This window comes from Phoca vitulina, unplaced genomic scaffold (genome assembly GCF_004348235.1).
Source record: "Phoca vitulina isolate PV1807 unplaced genomic scaffold, GSC_HSeal_1.0 scaffold28, whole genome shotgun sequence".
In the NCBI taxonomy this organism is placed as follows: Eukaryota; Metazoa; Chordata; class Mammalia; order Carnivora; family Phocidae; genus Phoca; species Phoca vitulina.
The window spans coordinates 13,524,847-13,543,678 of record NW_022589731.1 but is presented as its reverse complement, the minus strand read 5'-3'; the positions used below and the strand labels follow the sequence as shown (position 1 = coordinate 13,543,678).

Sequence of the window (18,832 nt, the reverse complement as noted above, 5' to 3'; positions counted from 1 at the left end):
GAAGGCAGTCGCTTAACCAACTGAGCCACCCAGGCGCCCCCTTATTGACCATTTGTAATATCTGCCTTTTTATTTATTTATTTATTTATTTATTTATTTATTAAAATTTTTAAAGATTTTATTTATTTGACAGGGAGAGACACAGCGAGAGAGGGAACACAAGCAAGGGGAGTGGGAGAGGGAGAAGCAGGCTTCCCGCGGAGCAGGGAGCCTGATGCGGGACTCGATCCCGGGACTCCAGGATCATGTCCTGAGCCGAAGGCAGTCGCTTAACCAACTGAGCCACCCAGGCGCCCAATGTTATAAGCTTTTTAAAATTAACTTTCATTCCAACAAGACTGGCTCCTTTGTTTGCTGGGAACCAAGGCTCCATCCATGTTCCTGAGCCCCTTTTTCCTCCAAGCTACAGAAAGTGGTCTAGGCAGACAGAAGGCAGATGAGCCGGGGTGGGGGCACACAACTGCACCAGACCCAGATGCAGGTGGTTGAAGACAACGCGGAAGGGCCGAGGCCTGGTGCCTAGCCCTCCCATCCTGGCAGGCATGGCCCGCTGGCCGCTTCATCTTTATTCCAGGCTCTATGTCCGGGTCACCCTCCAGAGCTGGCTTTAGGAGCTTCCGGAGAGTCTGTAGTGGAGTCCTAAGGACACTGAAGGGGACTCAAAGGGGTTCTTCCTAAGTGGGCAGCTTCACCAGCCTTCATCTGAATTTCAGCTCCGGGGAAGTAGAGGCAGGTAAGGCTGGGAGAGGCAGCAACACAAACAAATCTGTGGGAAAGTAGTGCCCTGGGGTGATCAGGTTTCAGTTGTTTGGAGTACAGGGCCCCACTGGGACTAGCTGTCTGGAAAGGCCCTCATTCCTGCTGCCCCGGTCACTCAGTGGGCATCCTGGTTTCAATGCAGGGGGAGGAAGCCTCAGGCCCCCTGTAGCTCCCATCAAATGAGGATGATTAGAAAATGGTCTGGCTCCACTTCCCTGGCACCCCCCTCTTCATTTTGGCTCATTGCCCCCTTTCCATCCCCCTCCCTGTCCCCACCATCTGAAGACAGAGGACTGGGGGCCCCAGTCGTGTGGCCCCAATTTTTTTTTTTTTAGGTGTGTGAAGGGAAGTCACCACCCACACGGGCCTCTCCTTCCCTCCCAGGCTGCTTGCCGCTCCCCTGCCAGCCCCTCACACTGCCCTGAATCCAGGAGGAAGGCCGGTTGCCAACCCTCTTACCTCCCCTCCCCCGCCCCAGGCCGCCCCAGGGTCGACAGCAGAAAAGGCGACTTTGACCTAGATCCTCTCGCGTAGGGCTCCCCCCAGTTCCACAACCCAGAGGGGCCAAGTGGGGGGAGACCATGTACGGAGAACAGCTTCAGAGGCCTGGTATTGGTTGGGCAAACCCCTGCATCTCACGCCTGGGGCTGACGCTGAGCGGGCAGCAAGGGGAAGCGCCCCCACATGGATGGACTAGGGTTGCCCCAAGCCCCCTGGGCCGCGGGGCGGGCTCCGGTCCAGTGCGGGAGGGGGGACGAGGGGGAGGGGCAGCGGGGCGGGTCCGGGCCCCCTCCCTTCCCCTCCCCCCGGGGCGGGGTGAGCGCACAAAGGCCAGGAGCGCCGGCAGAGGCTGGGAGACCTGGAGGGCTGGAGGCCGGGCTCGCGGAGACCCCGGCCGGCGGGCCCAGGTGAGGACGCGGGAGTGCGGCTGCCCCGGGACAGGAGGCGGGGGCGGGGGGGAGGGGCTGTGGTGGAGCTTACCGACCCCTCCGGGCCCCCACCGCCAGCACACGTCCTCTCCACGCTCCTCCCTTCGGATTTCACCTTCTCCAGGCCGCTGCCCAGGCTGCCACCCACCCTCACCGGACTGAGCCCCCTCCCCAGGGCCACGCCTTTGGATAACATAATGCTGCCCTCAGAATTAGATGTCGTCCGTCCGTTCATACCTCCTTGGATGGGAGAACCCTTAAACAAGTTAGCCTCTCCGTGCCTTCTTTTTCTCATCTATAAATGGGGGACTCAAAGGGGAACTAACCCTTAGGGCACGGAGGATGGAACAGGAGTGCGGTCCCGCATCAGCTGCGTCGGAGCGAGCGCTCTGTCTGAGCGTGTTTATAGTTCCCAGCACTGCTGACTGAACGTGGACCGTGGCCCTCCCCACCAGCCCTGAGACCACCCGCCGTGGCCCCCAAGGCCTCACTTTTGAGAGATGAACTGGCTTTCAGCAGCATCAACAGATGCCCAGATGCAGGACCTGTTCCTTTGGGGGGGACCAGAAGCCATCCTGGAAGGGGGACGGGGTCTGGCTGGGGATGCAGCAGCCACATAAACCCGATGTCAGGTGATCCACCCCCACCACCACCCTCTGCTCACCCATCTTGGACTCCATGCCGACCTTTGGGGACTTCTGAGCCCTTCCAGCCAGAACTATTCTAATTCTTCTTTGTGGGGCTGCCCTCTGTCTTGTAGGATGTTTAGCAGCATCCTTGGCCTCTAACTCATTAGATAGCACCCCATCCCCTTGTCATGACAACCAAAAATGTCTCCAGACACTGCCCGTTGTCCTGACAGTGGTGGGGGGCGTGGGAGGGGGGCAGCAGACATCCCCAGTGCGACCTTTTCCCCCTGGAGAAAGAAAGGCTCTGGGGGTGGGAGTGCTTCATCTCTTCCTTCTTCTGAGGGTCAGGGGCTTCACAGGGGGGCTTCTGGGTCCCGCTCATCTTTACATTCCTAACCTCATCACAGTTGCTGGCCACAGTGTGTGTACCGTTCACGACGGCGGGCGGGCTGGCTCGCTGGCTGGAAGGCTGGGTGGGTGGAGGAGGTCCCAGGAGGGGAGACGCTCGTGGACGGGCATCTGCACACTTGTATCTAAGTTCATGTAAAAGGTGAACGCCCCTCGTTTTTATAACTGACGCCAACAGTGTCTTCCGGTTCTGCGTGAAGGTGGCGGTGCTCCTCTCTGTCCCAGCCCCCTGCTGGGGTCATTCTACTCCCAAGGGCTCCAGCACACACACAGTGAGTTTTGAGGCAGGGACATTGGATGAGATCGTTTCATTCCCTCTTCCCTTCGTTAACAGCGAGCGAAATCATGGAGTCTTCCGAGACCTTCATGAGACATCTGCCCATCACACCAGGCTACAGTGGTAAGTGGTGGTGTGCCCTGGGGATGTGCCTGGTCCTGGTCACTGTCCCTGTCTTTCTGACTGGCTGGGCAGTACGGGCACTTTAGCTTTTTAATACACTTGTTAAAGCCTCCCTTGCTGAAGATGGCTGATCACTGAGTTCTGACGAGTGGAGAGATATAACTTAGGCCAGATCTTGCAGGACATGGCCTGGTATGCAGGAAGCACTTAATATGTATTCAGGGTTTCGGGGCCAAGATAAGGGATAGACACAATGAATAAGCCGAGGCCCTGTCCTTTTTCCCAAGTTGAGCTTTCTCAAGTCTTGCACGAGGGCTGTTCTTAGGGTCCCATTCCTTCCTGGGTCCCCTAGAGGGAGAGTGATCAAGTGCCCCGGTTTGTCTGGAAAGTCCTCAGTCCCAGGAAACCCCTAAGTCCTTGGCAAACAGTTGGCCATCCTACCTAAAGATTCTCCTCCTCGGGCTTTTGGGCTACTGAGAACTTACTAAGTCACATCTCTGTGACAAACCAGGTGGTCCTCATGGGCCCTCAGCTCTCACATAAGGTGTTCTTAGGAGAGGAGAGGCACGGGGACTATTCCAAGGTCGCCCAGCCTCACCCCTGGTCCTACTGGTTGGTTAAGAGAACAAGCTTTGAGTTGTTACCAAACCGAGGTTTCAGTCCCTGCTCGGCCTCGATGTATGTGATTGTAAGAGCTGCTTACTTTCTGTGGTAAGTAAAAATCTCTATTAAATGGGTGTATTAGTTTCTTAGGGTTGCTCTTTAAAACAACAGATATTTATTCTCTCACAGTTCTGGAGGCAAGCAGTCTGAAACCCAGGTGTTGCTAGGGCCATGCTCTCTCCAAAAGCTCTAGAGGAGGGTCCTTCCTTGCCTCTTCCAGTTTCTCGTGGCCTCAGCTGTTGCGTGGCTTTGTGGCCGCATGGCTCCAATCTCTGCCCCTGTCTTCACATGGCTCTTCATGCGGCCTTCTGCCCTGCACCTCTGTGTCTTTTTCTTAGATCGCCCTCTCCCTTCTCTTATAACGGAGTGCTTTCAACAAGTGTCCTAAAAATCAAAAGTGCCTGTCCTGGCCCAGCCAGCCGGCCAGATGTAGACAGTGGACCAAGGCAGAGACGGTTGGATTTAGGGCCCATCCCCAGTCAAGGATAATCTCATTCCCAGATCCTTAATGATGTGTGCAAAGACCCTATTTCCGGGTAAGGTCACATTCATGGGACCCAGGGGTTTGGACTTGGACATATCTATTCGAGAGACACAACTTCAATCCTCTCCACGGGATAATGATAGATTTCTCCTAAGATCGTCCTGGCCCTTAGTAAGACTCCTCGAAGGTAGCTTGAATTCCTCTGTGTGTGTGCATATATACAATTACATAAAGTTTTTCCAGGACCGTTCGGTTTCTACGATCTCCCCTCGCAACACGAGGGTATCTTTTAATTGCCCCAGGGTTGAGGAGCCTGGCTGGTGGGGGGAGGACTTCGAGAACAGTCGAGTAATTAGATTCTTCGAGAGGTGGCTTCTTGTAGGGTGTGGGAGGCAGGGTCGTTGCTTTTTGACTCTGAAGTCAGGTTTTCTTTAGGGACACAGGCACAATGTTGGGCTTCAGTAATGAGCGAGAGGTATTTATTTATTTAGCCCTTGAAAACCAAGTTCTTAACCAATTTTTCTTCATTTTGTTCTTTCAAAAAATAGTTTTATTGTGACGATAGTGTAGGCCCTGGGATTCAGCCTCCAGTTTAAATAAATACTTGTGTTTTACCCATACTAATTGTAATGATTATATGTTATTTTGTGGGAAATGGTAAAAAATTGTTCTAGGGGGTCGGCCCCAGAGATAATGAATTTACCTTTTTTGTGTAATAGGTCTCAGCTTTTAATAAGCCCGCAATTTCCCGATAGTCCAACAAAAAAAGATCCCAAATTGCATTTGGGAAGTGTCAAGGAAAATAAGCTTTCTCTCTAAAAAGATGAATAATTTCAATTACTCCTCAGACTATCATTTTGGCCCATTAAATGCTTTCCCCATTTGCTGTTCAGACTGACATCAGGGGCTTTGCTATCAAAGAATATTACTGTCATCGTCTTTGTTGAAATGGGCCTTCCCTCCCCAGCTCCAAGGTCATTTTTTTTTGTGGCCTTGGGAGGGCCCAGTGCAGTGCAAACAACAGCCCTGCTTGTATTAATGGCCTTTGGGAAAATGCAGTGTTGTCGGCCAAGGAAGAAATGCCAAGGAGTGGGCTAAGATTCTCGGGAGCTTCTGTAGGTTCCGACGGCCTCGCTGAAGGCTGCAATTTGTTGGCTCTTGCAGGTTTCGTGCCCTACCTTAGCTGCCAGCAAGCCACCAGCAAGGACAACATGGCCCACTGTCTGAAGATCTTCCAGGAGAGCACACAGCACTATAAAAACCAGATGGAGGAATTTCGCTGCTCGGTGGCCACTGCCCGGAGGCTGAAGCCCGTCTGCTCCGAGGAGACCGTCCTGCGGGCGCTGCACCAGTATTATCGGCAATACCACCCTCTGAGTCTGGGTACCGGTCCCCCTGGAAACCAGTCCCCTTCTCCTGGGGCCCAAGTGCAGGGCCCGGCAAGCCCGCTGAGCCGCCCCAGGAGCACGGACTCCAACCCACTTCTGCATCCCCAGGCGGTGTGGTGCAAGGCGGAAAGGCTTGGTTTCATACGATGAGAAAGAAACATCTCCTGGGGGAGAGGGACACGGTCCTGGTCAGGCCAGAGGGGGCTGCAAACGGGGACCCCCTTCCCCCCTGCAGGTGGCCACGAACGTTCAGACTGCACCTGCTGTCTCAGTATGTACGCTTTGGGGTTGCTTTCTCTGTGCTGGGCACCATTATTTCACGACATCGATACTATTATTCCCATTTTAGAGATGGGGGAAGTGAGTCTGCAGAGGCAGTGGTCCTTGTCTGAGGTAGACCTCAGCTGGAACCCAGCTCTGGCAGGCACTGAATAACAACCACAATAACAATGACAAAAACAACTGACGATGTGATTCTATAAGGCTAATCACCACGATGATTTGCCCTGGACCGTTTTTTAAGGTCTAAAGGCTTATCGGAGAAGTAATGGACTCCAGAACTGTCTTTATTACTATTACTATAGTTGTCTGGGGCAGCTGACTCACATGTTTATTGGGCTTTAAAGTTTTCTGAGCCATAACAAAGAACATCTGCCTAAGAGTTTGAGATTTAGCCCAGCTCTGTGACTATTTGCTGTGTGACCTAGGGCACATCGCTTCCCCTCTCTGGGCTATAGTTCCTTCATCCAGTGCAGGGAAGGTTGGACTAGATGTTCCCCACGGTGCCTTCCAGCTCTGAAATTCTGGGACTCAGTGGCCTGATTCTGTTCTGACAGCCCCTGGAGGAGACAGGCGGGCAGGGTCTTTCATCTCACCAGTGGGAAATTCCGCCAGGTCAATTTCATGACCTGAAGGCAGATGCCTGGGGCTGAGTCTGATGTATTTTCTTCTGACCTGGATGCTTCTCCTGCTTCTTTTCTGTAGACTGTAAAAGAGCAATGTGTGAAGCTTTTTTATTAATCTGAGAGAGGAGCAGGATCTGTTGAAGAGAAAGAACTTGAGACTCAGACGCAGGTTTGAAGCCTGGCCCTACCACTTCCTTGTCATGTGACCTTGGCCAAGACTCTCTTAACCTCTTCTTAAAGACCTTAGTCTCAGTGTCCTGTTCCATAAGGTACAGGCAATAATGGTGTCAGCCCCTCAAAGTGCGTGAGAGCAGGAACTCAGAGGGTGTTCGTAAAGCCCCTACCAAGGTGCCTGGCACACAGAATCAACCATCCAGGGGTAGCTGATCTTAGGGCCTCTAGAAGCCTAGGGGTTCACTGGGGTAACTGTTGGGGTGCCAGCTACCTGGGGACCACCACCCACTGTGTGGCTTCTCAAAGCCCTCAGGAAGCATGGTATCTTTTTACAGAATGCAAAAACATAAAGAAACCTTTCCAGGAGCCCCCGATCCCTGGCTGGGCTGGCTACCTCCCGAGAGCCAGGGTCACCGAATTGGGCTGTGCCACGCGATATGCTGTCATGGCCAGAAACTGCTACAGGGACTTCCTGGGCATCGTGGAGCAGGCCAAGAGGGCACACCTGAAGCCATTTGAGGGGTGAGTCCGGCGTGGGGCACAGCCGCAGGTGACAAGAACCAGGGCCAGAGCAGATGCTGGGCCAGGGGGTTCGCAGATGCCCCATCCCAGCTCTAGGGCTGCTTTTTTGTTTGGTTTGCCTTGTTGGTAATAGCAGGGCCTTCACGGTAAGCAGGCACCCTCCACTCCCCATCCCACCTCACCCAGCATTCTCCAGAAGCCCTGCTTGTGGTCTTTGCTGGTTTGCAGGGAAGAAGCCGGGAGTAAAAACCCACAGGGCCACCTGTCCTGGCGGCAACCTAAGGCCCGAGGGCACTGAGGGAGGGGCATGGTATGGCCCTGCAGAGGGCGGCTCTTTGGCCTCAGTTTTCCCTTCTGCAAAATGGAGATATGATAATCCTTTAAGTTTAGGATAAATCGTCAGGACTAGAAAGTAACCTGCTGTGCTCACACAGGACCTACCTAGATTAAATTTCTTCTCTTTATTATTAAAAAGAGGAGTAAGCCTATGACTTTTGTCCTTTAGAATATATGGAGATGGGTCCACACAACCTCCTCCTGCCCCTTCTCCAGAAGTTTTGCAGCATGGAGGGCTGCTGCCCAAATATCCGGATTTTTCTCTCCCAGGTAAGGGAGTGCTCTTTCTTTCTTTCCCACTACTTTTAAAAAGGGGATGAAATGTTTGCAGTAGCCTCCCTGTTTAGCTGGGCCATCGGCCTGCAACTGGTCAGGATGGTTTCTCTTCCAGGTGGGAGCTGTCTTGGCCACGGAAGACCGCTGACAGAGGACCCCAGACCTCCAGGGACGTGTGGCTGTGCCCAAAGGACAAATATATCGTGCAACGGGAAGATTTATCTCGAGCCACTGTCCTCAGCAAAGCATGCAGAAAGCTGACGCAGACAGCCTCCCAGGGAGAGTGAACTTAAAGGGGGGCTCAGAAGCTCACCATTCTTGCGTGAGAACCAGCCCCTCACCCACACCCAACAGGCACTAGGGAAATTTCAAAACCTAAGAATCCTTTCAATGGCCACCTGCACCCTGTCTGTTTGGCAATAGCATGTCATGAATGATAAAGACCTTTCATTGTGTGGGAATAAAGAGGATACTTCTCAGCATGCTGAAGGTTTTTATGGGGGACGGGTTTCTAGGTTATGCTGACCTTGAGAAGAGCCAGGGTGAGGCCGCTCTCTTCCTTACCCTGAGGTAGCACTGTGCACCTGGGTGAGGCTCTTAGGTAGCCCGAGCGCCGCCCTCTAACCAGCGGTCCCTGTCAGCCATCTTGGGTCCTGACGTGGCAGTTCAGCACTGGCACGATGCCATGCCTACCCCACCCTGGTGTTTCAGAGTCCCCCTCCTCAGGAGACCCCAACTGGCAGACATGAGACGCATTTGTTTCACTATACAAATGCTGTAACAGTACCTCAACCTGGACGCCGTAAGACAACAGAAGCATATTGCTAGAGCACAGAAGTGTTCTGGAAGCTAGAAATCCACATTCAAGGTGTTAGTAGGGTCATGCTTCCTCAGAAACTTAATCCTTCCTTGTCTCTTTCCAGCTCCTGGTGGCTTGCTGGCAATCCTCGGCCTTCCTTGGGGCATAACTACAATCCCTGTCTTTATGGTCACATGACGTCCCCTCTGTGTCTCTGTGTCTTCACATCCTTCTTATAAGGATGCCAGTCACCCTGGATTAGGGTCCACCCTTTTCCAGGATGAGCGTGTCTAAACTTAGCTCATTATACCTGCAATGAGCCCCTTTCCAAAGAAGTCCTAGTCTGAGGTACTGGGGGTTAGGACTTCAACGTGGCGTTTTGTGGGGACACAATTCGGCCCATAGCGCTGGCTGATACTTGTTGCCACTTACAGGCACTCTCTCTGCCCTCGCTCTGCATCCACTGGCCCTCAGAAGACATCAGATGCCGCTCCCGGAGCTGAGAGACCATTGCAGGCATCCAAAGGCTCAATAATGGGCAGAGCTGAAACAATACAGCACCCTCTACTCCTGGGAGTCTTGCGCAGGGCGGGAATTTTCACTGGGGTTCCCTGGGCAGAAAAATCAGGTGTCAAATCTTTAACTCCGATGAGTATAAAGAACTTTGATGAGAAAAGAGTTACCTCTTTGTTTTTACAAACCTCCAAGTGTGATTTAGTATTCCCTTCATTTACGCAACAAACCACAGCCGTGCCTGTCACGTTGGCCTAATAGAAGCCGGGGTCCGTTCGTACCATGACTTTTGTTACATACAGCTTAACATAATGTTAGTGTTGATCACTACTTTATAATTATGTAGTTATTAGAGCGACTATATCTACACCCTAACATACTGCTATTCAATCTATGTATAAAGACATACATGATTAGTTCATAAAATTATCCTATTTAATACTTTGATCATCATTCAATATAATTAGTTTCCCTTGTAATGTCATGTATTTTGCTTTCTGCATTTAAAAACGTTTATTGTGAGAAGAGGCCTGCATATTTCACCAGACAGCCAGAGGGGCCCCGGCCCAGGTAGGTTTCCTCGTCCAGGGGAACAACCAAGGATGTGTGTACAGGGGGATTGTCATACAAAACAAAGCAGCAACCCAAACCCCACAGGACTTGGGATTACAATCTATCCCCATTACCAAACAATAATGTGATAGAAGAATACCTGTTATGGACAAATATTTATAATATAGGACATGAAAAACAGGCCATAAAACTGTGCAATAACAGCAAACCCATGTGTACCCACACACACACACTATGATCCTGTTTTTCATTTTTAAAACAGTGAGGGGAGGGGAGAGGATGCTAGCCCATAATGCTACCTGTGGTTATTTGGATGACGGTATATCATTAGTTATTTTTATTTTCTTGTTTGAGTGCTTTCCAATTTTCCACAGCCCACAGGTATTGTTTTCATAATCACGAAAAAAAAATGTTATCTTAAAAAAAAAATCTTTATTTTAGGTATTTTAATCTTCTTGAGATCATATGTTTACAGGAAAAAAGCCATGTCTTAGTAGAAGGTAGCTGGCATCTTGTTCAAATGGCTGGGACAAACCTCAGTGAATATAGTTAAGACTTTTTCCAACTTTGTTAAGACCCTGGGAGAATGACTCCCCCCCACCCCGCCCCACCCCCACGTCCATCCTTAAGGAAAGCAGGAGATAGATGGGTCCCCCGTCGGGGACAGGTGGTCCAGCCCGCCACGGCTCTGCTGGCCCCTCGTTAGTGAGGGAGGGGGAAGCCGTTTCTGCCTGGCCACCTCTCCCAAACCCACAGAATTTGTAGATGACTGCTCTGGACTCAAGGTTGTTGAGCTCTTTACCTGTGAAATTGAGGGGTGGCCAGGATGGAAATGCTTCCTTGCAAGGAGCTCTCATCTTGATCTTATCCATGGGATCCTATTGCGCATCAGTGTTTAAGTCACGGACTAAATCAGTTGGTACTGCCTTTGAAAATTGGCTTGAACTGTAAAACAAAAGCAAAAAACAGCGACCCAGTGACAGAGGTAACAAAATTGAATAACGCCATTAAAAATGGTTTCGTAGTATCTAATTCTTCCACAACTTTGTGATTAAGATCACCAAATTCAATGTGCAAATCTGCAACTCCTTTTGTGGAAGCGGTCCCCCACTGTAATTCTTTTCCTTAATCTTTACCCTCGCTGTTTCTCCCCAGCCTGTAATTTCTGGAGCGTCGTCTGTCGGGGGAAGCAGAGAGGTGGTTTCACTGCCGACCACATTATCATTATTAGCACAAGCTGCATCCGTAATGAGCTCATTCTTGCCACTAAAAACAATTCCATTACCTGATAAGACAAATGTCCCTGGATCTGGAGACGTGAAGAAACAAACAGGGTGAGGGTTTGTGCATTTGCTTATGACAACGGGGCCTTTTGTCGGGGATACTTTGGCTTCCCTAGCATTGAAGTGCTCTTTTGTGGTCACTTCTTTATCTTCCTGGGTGAGAATGCCCCGGGGGTGGGCTGTTGGGAGGGCATGTCCGGTTGCTTGTGCAGACTCCCCATCCCACGGAGTCGTGACGGGCTGCCTCTAAACAGGATCTCAGTCACGGCTTTAACTTGCTCCAGCGCCGCTGGGAAGCCTGTGGCCAGGGGGCAGACTCCCCGAGTTCGGATCTCAACTCTGTGTTGTTTCTGGCTGTGTGACTCTGGACGCTTTCCTTAACCTCTCTGAGCCTCAAGTTCCTACTTTGTAAAATGAAGATAACAAAACAGCTCACTCAGGAGCCCAGTTGGTTATGAGAATAGAGAGATTAGGCAGGTAAATCTGGCCCCCACGTGCTCAGGAAATATTGTTATTGTCAATTACCAACTGGGGCAAAGGGACCCGGGAATGTTGCCGGCATGGGTTGGGGATGGGGGCGTTATGTCTCTGAGCCCACACGGTGAATCATTAACACAAAACGGTCCCACACCCAGGGCCCCTGGCCACTAATGAAGCGCTCTTTACCGCCGTACGTTTCTTCCAGGGATTCTACCCCAGGAGGGAGGCAGATCAGGCATCACTGACCAATAATAAAACCAGCAGCAGCTGCTAATGTGCTTGCTTATGTCGGGCTCTGGTCTAAGTCCTTTACCTGGAATAGCTTATTTAATTAGTATTCTTTATTACGAACATTTTCGTCTTATGGATGAACCAACTGAGGCACTTTGTTCAGGGTCACACAGCCAGTAAATGGCAGACCCAGACTTGAACCCAGGCAGTCTGAGGTCAGAGATGAGAGGATTAACGAGAAACCCGAAAGTACACTAAATGCAACAGAGTTGGTATGATGGGGTTCAGGATGTTGAGAGCTGGGTGCTGGGGGGGGCTCACACTGGTTTGTGCCTTGGGACTGCTGTGTGATCTGGTGTGAGAATCTCACCCACTCTGAGCCCCAGTTTCCTGTTATACAATGATGATGCCTTGTCGTGAGGTTATTTGAGAAGATTAAATAAATCATGCACACAAAGGGCATGGCCTGGCATTTTTCTGGCCCAAGACTCAGAGGCTACTCTTAACTGAGCTGAAGGCTCTAGAAAGGAACAGCACCACCAAAAGCAGAAGTTGAGAGGTTGGATTAAGGCCAGAGACTGGAGGCCCTCATCTCCCTGCCCTATTCTAGGCCTTGCTTATCAGACTCTCTCCCACCCCAAGAGTTTCAAGAGCTGGGGTCTTGGCTCTTTTCCCAAAGGCCTCTGAGTTCCTCAAGCAAATTACTTCTCCCCTAACAAATACCCAAAGTTTCCCCTGCTGCCCAGCCCAGAATCAACACTCTACAATGTGAGCCAGCATTAGATGGGAAGACCCAGCAAGCAGGCAGAGTCCCCACCTGCCCTCTCCCTGAAAGCCTCTTTCTCTGCTGATGGAGGTGGCCTTAGTGGGGGGGGGGGGGAGAGAATGGGGTACACCAGCCTCCATTAGTCTTCCAACAATAGGCTCCCCCAAAGGAGGCTCATGTGTCCCCCACAAAAGCCTGTGTTCATATCTGGATTCAAACCAGATTTATTTGGATTCTCCAAAGGCTGAGAGGGAGCATATACCCCACCTTCCCCAACCAGCCAGGGGTACCATCAGGAAGGGGCACCAGGCATTCCATGACCTGAACGGGCCGAACACCCAGCCCCAAGTTCCTTTAGGCCTTGTTTCCGGTATGTGTTCTCCTGAAGGTCACACCAAGGGCAACTCTCCCGGGGCCTCTCCATCTGGCTGAGGCACTCCCTGCCTTCCATCATCTCAGACCCCGGCTGCAGGGTCTGGGTGACTGGCAGGTGCTAACAGACCTCTGGCTTAATGCCATTTGACCCAAAGCCACTCCCATTTGCTTAAACTCAACACAATTTTGGTGATTGCTTATTTTTCAATCCATTTGTCTGAGGGCATTTTAGACTTATTTTATAATTTGTGTACACATTGATCACATCTGTGGCTTGGTGAAGGTTGGGGTTGTTTTATTTCCTTGGTTGTCCTTTTTTCCCTCATTTTATCTAACTTCCTTTATCTAACATTTTGAGGACCTTTCAGCCAATGCGTCTATAAAGGTTTCTATGAAATCGATTGTCGCGAACGCAGCGTTTTATTTGAACACTCCCTCAGCCTCCCGCCCTGAAGGTGACAACCCTTTTAATAAAAACATAAATTACTAAGGCCCTTCCTTCTAAAACAAGGTTTGAAGACTTTCTCTCTAAAGGGCCAGATAGTCAATTTTTTAGGCTTCTGGGCCATCTGGTCTCTGTCGCAAATACTCAGTTCTGCCATCTTAGCAGGAAAGAAGCTTCAGACAATATGTAAATGAACAAGTGTGGCTGTGTTCCCATCAAACTTTATTTATAGGCATTAAAATGTTAAGTTCATATAATTTTCATGCGTCACGGAATAGTATTCTCCTTTTGATTTTCGTAAAAAACCATTTTAAAATGTGAAAATTCTTCTTTGCTGGAGGGCCTTAAAAACACAGGTGGCCCACGGGCCCTCATTTGCCAACCCCTGCCCTAAACAACGAGTTAACCCAAGGGGATGATGCTAGCCAGGAGCTAGTCATAAGTGATGCATCTCATAAGTAATTTGGGTCAAGCAGGTGCCCTCTTAAGAGAGACCCCTTTGGGGGCTCTGGGAAATGGAACCGCCGTGCTCCCAGGACACAGACCATCATCCAAACCCACTGCCAAAATGGAGCAGGGCGAGGTGATGTGGAGCTCAGATTAGCTGGGAGGAAGCCTGCAATGGGTCGACAGAAAATGTAGAGACAAAGGCCTGGCCGAGGCTTTTCATACTCTGCATTACAGCTAAAACCTAATTTAGATGAAAATAGATGCACAGAAATTAAATGTGCGCGTGAGGCTTTGGTCGCCAAGTTGTGTACCCTGTAATGATAGCTTCACCAAATTTACTCCTGTGGCTGGAAAACAAAGACGCTTTTTGAAATTTGATTTTGTTGTTTTACAGATTGTTTTAGCTTCGAGAATGGTGCAAACCCCATTTCTGATCTGCCTGAAACAAAAATAGAACATTGAAGTGTTTAAGATTCAATCAAAGGCTTGCTGTGAGCGGCACAATGTTAAAATAACAGACAAATCAATTCAATTTTTATTTTGAACATGATTTGTCACAAATAGCGTTCTAATAGATAACACTGATTATATGGTAGCAAATGTAATTTATATATACCAAGCTCTCTGCCTTTGTCGGAGTCATCATTAAGGAATTTGACACATATGCAGAACAATAAATGTCAACTGAAATATATACCAGTTAGATATAAATGTGTGATGTTGCCATACGCTATACTTAGAAGGAGTAATATGCGGTCTAAAGTAGCTTGCGTTTTCAAACAAGAACTCTTTACGTTGTCATTTAAAATAGCTCATATATCTGAAGGTCAGGAATAAATGGGACTATTGGCATTAAAAGCTAGTAAAAGAAAAAGTAATTTGTTGTTCATTTAACATAACATGTTACGAAATAGCTTTGTAAAGTATTCATTATTTTTCCCCCACGGAAGCTGAGAAGACAAGATGAAGACGCCTGGTTCTTAATGGAGGGCTTTGTATCGCACTTTTCTTACCATTAAATCTTGATTCAGTGAGATCTTTGTAGTAATTACGTGGCTTGTGCCGGGGGCAGGTAAATGCTAAGAAATAAAGCTGTCTTTCCAACTGTGGTCTCTGCTGTCTCTGGCAGGCTATTGCCCAGGTCCTGGGTTTTGTCCTCCTCGGTAGTGCCATTTGGTCCAGGCATGACGGGTGTGACACTGGGGACGAGTAGCAAGACTGTCAGAGGCTGAAGATGGAGAGTTTTGATGTGACAGATGCAGGAGGGAGGGAGGGAGGCTTTTGCTGTGTGTCTCGGGAACAGTGGCTGATAAATCAGGATTTGAATGCAAATACAGACATGGAACCATCTTGGGGTCCCAGAAACCACTCAGTCACCTCTCACCAGCAACCCCTCCAACCAGCCACAGGTTCTGAACTCCAAAATATTGTAAACCTCTAACTCTCTCCTTTTTCTTTTAAAATTGGATACAAAATTAAAACTATAAAAAATAGCATTGACAAACACCTCTGTGACCACCCTGTGGAATTAGCAAAGATGAACTTTTTGTCATATTTGCTTTACATCCTATTGTAACAAAAAATAAATGACATTACTGATAAGGAAGGATTCTGGGGGGCACCTGGGTGGCTCCGTCGGTTAAGCATCTGCCTTCAGTTCAGGTCATGATCCCAGGATCCTGGGATCGAGCCCCTCATTGAGCTCCCTGCTCAGTGGGGAGCCTGCTTCTTCCTCTTCCCCAGCCCTCCACCCTGCCTGTGCTTTCCCTCTCTCTCTCATAAATTAAAAAAAAAAAAAAGGAAGGATTCTGAATGCCCATGTCTTGATATTTTGTAGTGCATATGCAGCGGGTAGCAGTATTTGGGGAATAATAATGTACATAAATGGTAATTTCTGTATCTAAATGGTATCTTCCCAACATTTGCTTTTCTCCCCAACAGGACATTTGGGGGATCTACCCCTATTGCTATATATGGACCCTTCATTTCTTTTTTATTGCTAAAAATGTCTGATGGGTACAAATGTCATGTTGTTAATTTCATTTATATTCTGCTCGTTACTGGCAAAGGTAACTCAAACATTTGTTTTTTTAATTTTTTTAATTTTTTAAAGACTTTATTTTATTTATTCAAGAGAGAGAGCACAGGGGGAGGGAGAGGGACAAGCAGACTCTGCACTGAGCACGGAATGCCATGTGGAGCTCAATCTCAGGAGCCTGAGATCATGACCTGAGCCGAAACTAAGTCCAACGCTCAACCGCTCAACCTACTGAACAACCTAGGCGCCCTGGTAACTCAAATATTTATTATTCGGATCCTCCTTTGTGTGTTGCCTGCTCGCGTCCCTTTGTCCATTTTTCTATTGGGCTGTCCTTTTTACTATGTATGCTGGATACTAATTCTCTGTTGTCTCCACTTCAAATACCTTTTCTGAGGCTGCACTTGTCTTCAATCTTGGTCGTGGTGTCTCTGTGAATAACTTAGGCCCGCCTGCTTGTCCTGCTTCATTTATTGGCTGGCTGTCAAGCGTCACGCACTGCACTGAGGGTTTTGCATGGTTTATCTTGTTTCATCGTCCCAGCCACCCTGTACCGGAGGGCTACTGTTATTCCCGGGGAAGCACTGAGGTTGGAGGTAGGAAGTAACCGGCCCAGGTAGTCCGGGTAGAAAGACAGGACACTAGGATTCGAAGTCACCTCTGCCCTCCTGCACAGCCCAATATCACCGGGTGAGAAGTGGTAAAAGATTAGCAAGTGTCCTTACGCGCCCCTAGGAGGGAACATACAGAGTAGTTCTCAACCCTGACTGTTCATCTCCAGGGGAGCTTTCAGAGTACTGGTGTTGGGCTCCACCCCAGAAATTCTAACTCGTCTAGGGTGTGGCCTGGACATGGGGTTTCTTTTAAAGCTACCTGGTCAATTCTGATATACAGCCAGGGCTGAGAACCTCTGTTCTAGAATTTGTAGCTTTATTAAGATCTAGGGAGCCTCATAGGTCTCAGATATGGACCTATTTCACCACATTAGGGCAAGATTTTAAATGCTGGATAGGGTTTCAAGAAAAAAATGTCGAAAATAGAAAGAGAAAAGGCTAGTAAAGAAACCCCCCCCCCCCCCCCCCCCGGGTGCTGAGCTCGAGCACTGCTGTTCTGCTAGAAATTCGAGGCATCCCTGGAGAGGGGAGGGAGAGCTCCTTCTGCTCTCATTCTTGGAATCTCGGGATGAATCACCTGCAGTGCTCTGTCACGACGCCAGTCCCAGAATTGCTACCTGGAGCCGTTTCTGGATTCTAAGAATTGAACAGTAAATACCCCAACTCCTGCCCAACTCCTGTACCCCATGCCACCAGGCCTCAGGCCCCGAAAGTAACATCTGCTACCTGTCACTAGGGTCCCAGGAACAAGTGGGCAGGCTGGCCAGGGGGCGTGGGAGGCCACGTGTGGGCAGAAGGCCAGGCCGGAAGGGCTGAGTTCCACACAGGCCCCCACTGCTCTGCCTGGGTGGCACCGAGAACCCCAGGACCTGGGCACGGACTCTGCCTGCTCAGTGGCCTCGGAAGAAGACCATACAGGCCCGTATCTGGCTTGGGAGGGAAAGCAGGAGACCTGGGCCTGGTTCAACCACCTGGCCTTAACCTAGTGTGAGTTCAGGTGGCTCGATCCTTCTGGGCAGCCCCTTGGATTACGGCACCCGCAGAACTTTCCAGGTAGGAGCTGGGTCCAGGCCCTTCGACTCACTTACCATTTCCTCCCAGGGAGAAGGATAACTTGGGGAAAATATTTGCATTTGACAGAATATTCCAGTTTTCTTAATTTTAAAGTGCTCTTTAAAGTAAAAATGAGATGAAAAAAATGCCTACACTTGGCAAACAATTTGGACGATTTACAGAGAAAGACAAAGGGCCATTAAACACGGAAAAGATGTTCACCCTCATAGTAAAACAAACACAAATTACAATTTAGGGAACAACACTTTAACCTACCAAATTAAAAAATGATTAGACAATTCACTGTGCTGGAAAAGGTGCGAAGCGCCCTCCTGTTAGAAGGAACCGAATGAAATTACCAGTATTTGGCTTCTTGGCCTATAAGGCTGGCAATTTGGCATGGGCCGGCCATGCCATGAGGTTGGTTGGAGTGTGGGTTGGTATATTGACTACAGAAGGGAATCTGGCAATCCTGACCAAAGGAAATCTATCTGAAACATTTATTGGACAAATTTTTACAATGTAAAACAGTCATAAAGGAGAGTAGTTGCATGAATATTCATAATGGGGAAATTTTGGAAAACACTTCTATGTCCATTGGCAGAGACAACCACACCACAAGCACTCCTCAGTGGAATCTATGAAGCTGTAGGAAGGATGAAGAGGCTCTTTCTGTACCATTAGAGAATAATATCCAATTTATTGATAGTGCAAAAAGCAAAGTGAGAATGGTACCTATTGCTACCATTTGTCTGAAATAAAAACGGTGGGGCTGGGGCTGGCTGTGTGAGATGGCCACACATGAGTGTACAAGTTGAATATTTCTGGGGAAAAAACAAAACAAAACAACTCTGGTTGTCTCTGGGAAGAGGAACCAGAGACTTGGAGGGTGAGGGTGGACAGAGACATACCTTGTGTAAGAATATTCTTCTGGATCGTTTGCATTTTGCACCACGTGCATGTATTAATTTTTTTAAGCCCCTCTTCCTTCATGCCACGGACAGGCTTTAATCTAAATAATGACTGCTCTGAGTCCTGCTAGAGGCTGTTCTTGCATGGGGTCCACTTCTTCCCCTAGCATGTTAAAAGCTGGGTGGGCAACACATGGGAGCAATGATGACTTTATCAAATATGAGAGAAATTCATTGCCTAAGGAAATAAAATACATTCGAACAGGCCCCACAACGTGCCCTGAAAGAGAGAGATGGTGGCGGGGGAGGGCCGGTGGGAGCTTTCAGGCATTACCCCTGATTAAACTTGGCTCCAGTCCCACAAATCATTTCTGAAATGTGACCCCAGAACACAGAGAATGCCAAACTTAACACCTCAACGTCAAACC

The 18,832-nt window shown here is 49.2% G+C and overlaps 1 protein-coding gene across 1 annotated transcript; it reads left to right on the top strand.

Moving 5' to 3' along the window:
* Window positions 1-339: 339 nt before the first annotated feature.
* Window positions 340-8,185, top strand: CUNH10orf82 (chromosome unknown C10orf82 homolog). Its single transcript, XM_032423451.1, has 6 exons — window positions 340-733; window positions 3,060-3,125; window positions 5,437-5,655; window positions 7,075-7,261; window positions 7,767-7,867; window positions 7,989-8,185. The coding sequence occupies exons 2-6, from the start codon at window positions 3,071-3,073 to the stop codon at window positions 8,132-8,134; spliced, it is 708 nt and encodes a 235-aa protein (XP_032279342.1). The 5' UTR covers window positions 340-733; window positions 3,060-3,070; the 3' UTR covers window positions 8,135-8,185.
* Window positions 8,186-18,832: the final 10,647 nt, after the last annotated feature.

Excerpts from the sequence above, each read along its gene's own strand:
- CUNH10orf82 (XM_032423451.1), top strand. The coding sequence starts at position 3,071 with ATGGAGTCTTCCGAGACCTTCATGAGACATCTGCCCATCACACCAGGC. Across the intron at positions 3,126-5,436 it reads CATCACACCAGGCTACAGTG|GTTTCGTGCCCTACCTTAGC; the intron begins GTAAGTGGTGGT and ends TGGCTCTTGCAG. Across the intron at positions 7,868-7,988 it reads TCCGGATTTTTCTCTCCCAG|GTGGGAGCTGTCTTGGCCAC; the intron begins GTAAGGGAGTGC and ends TTTCTCTTCCAG.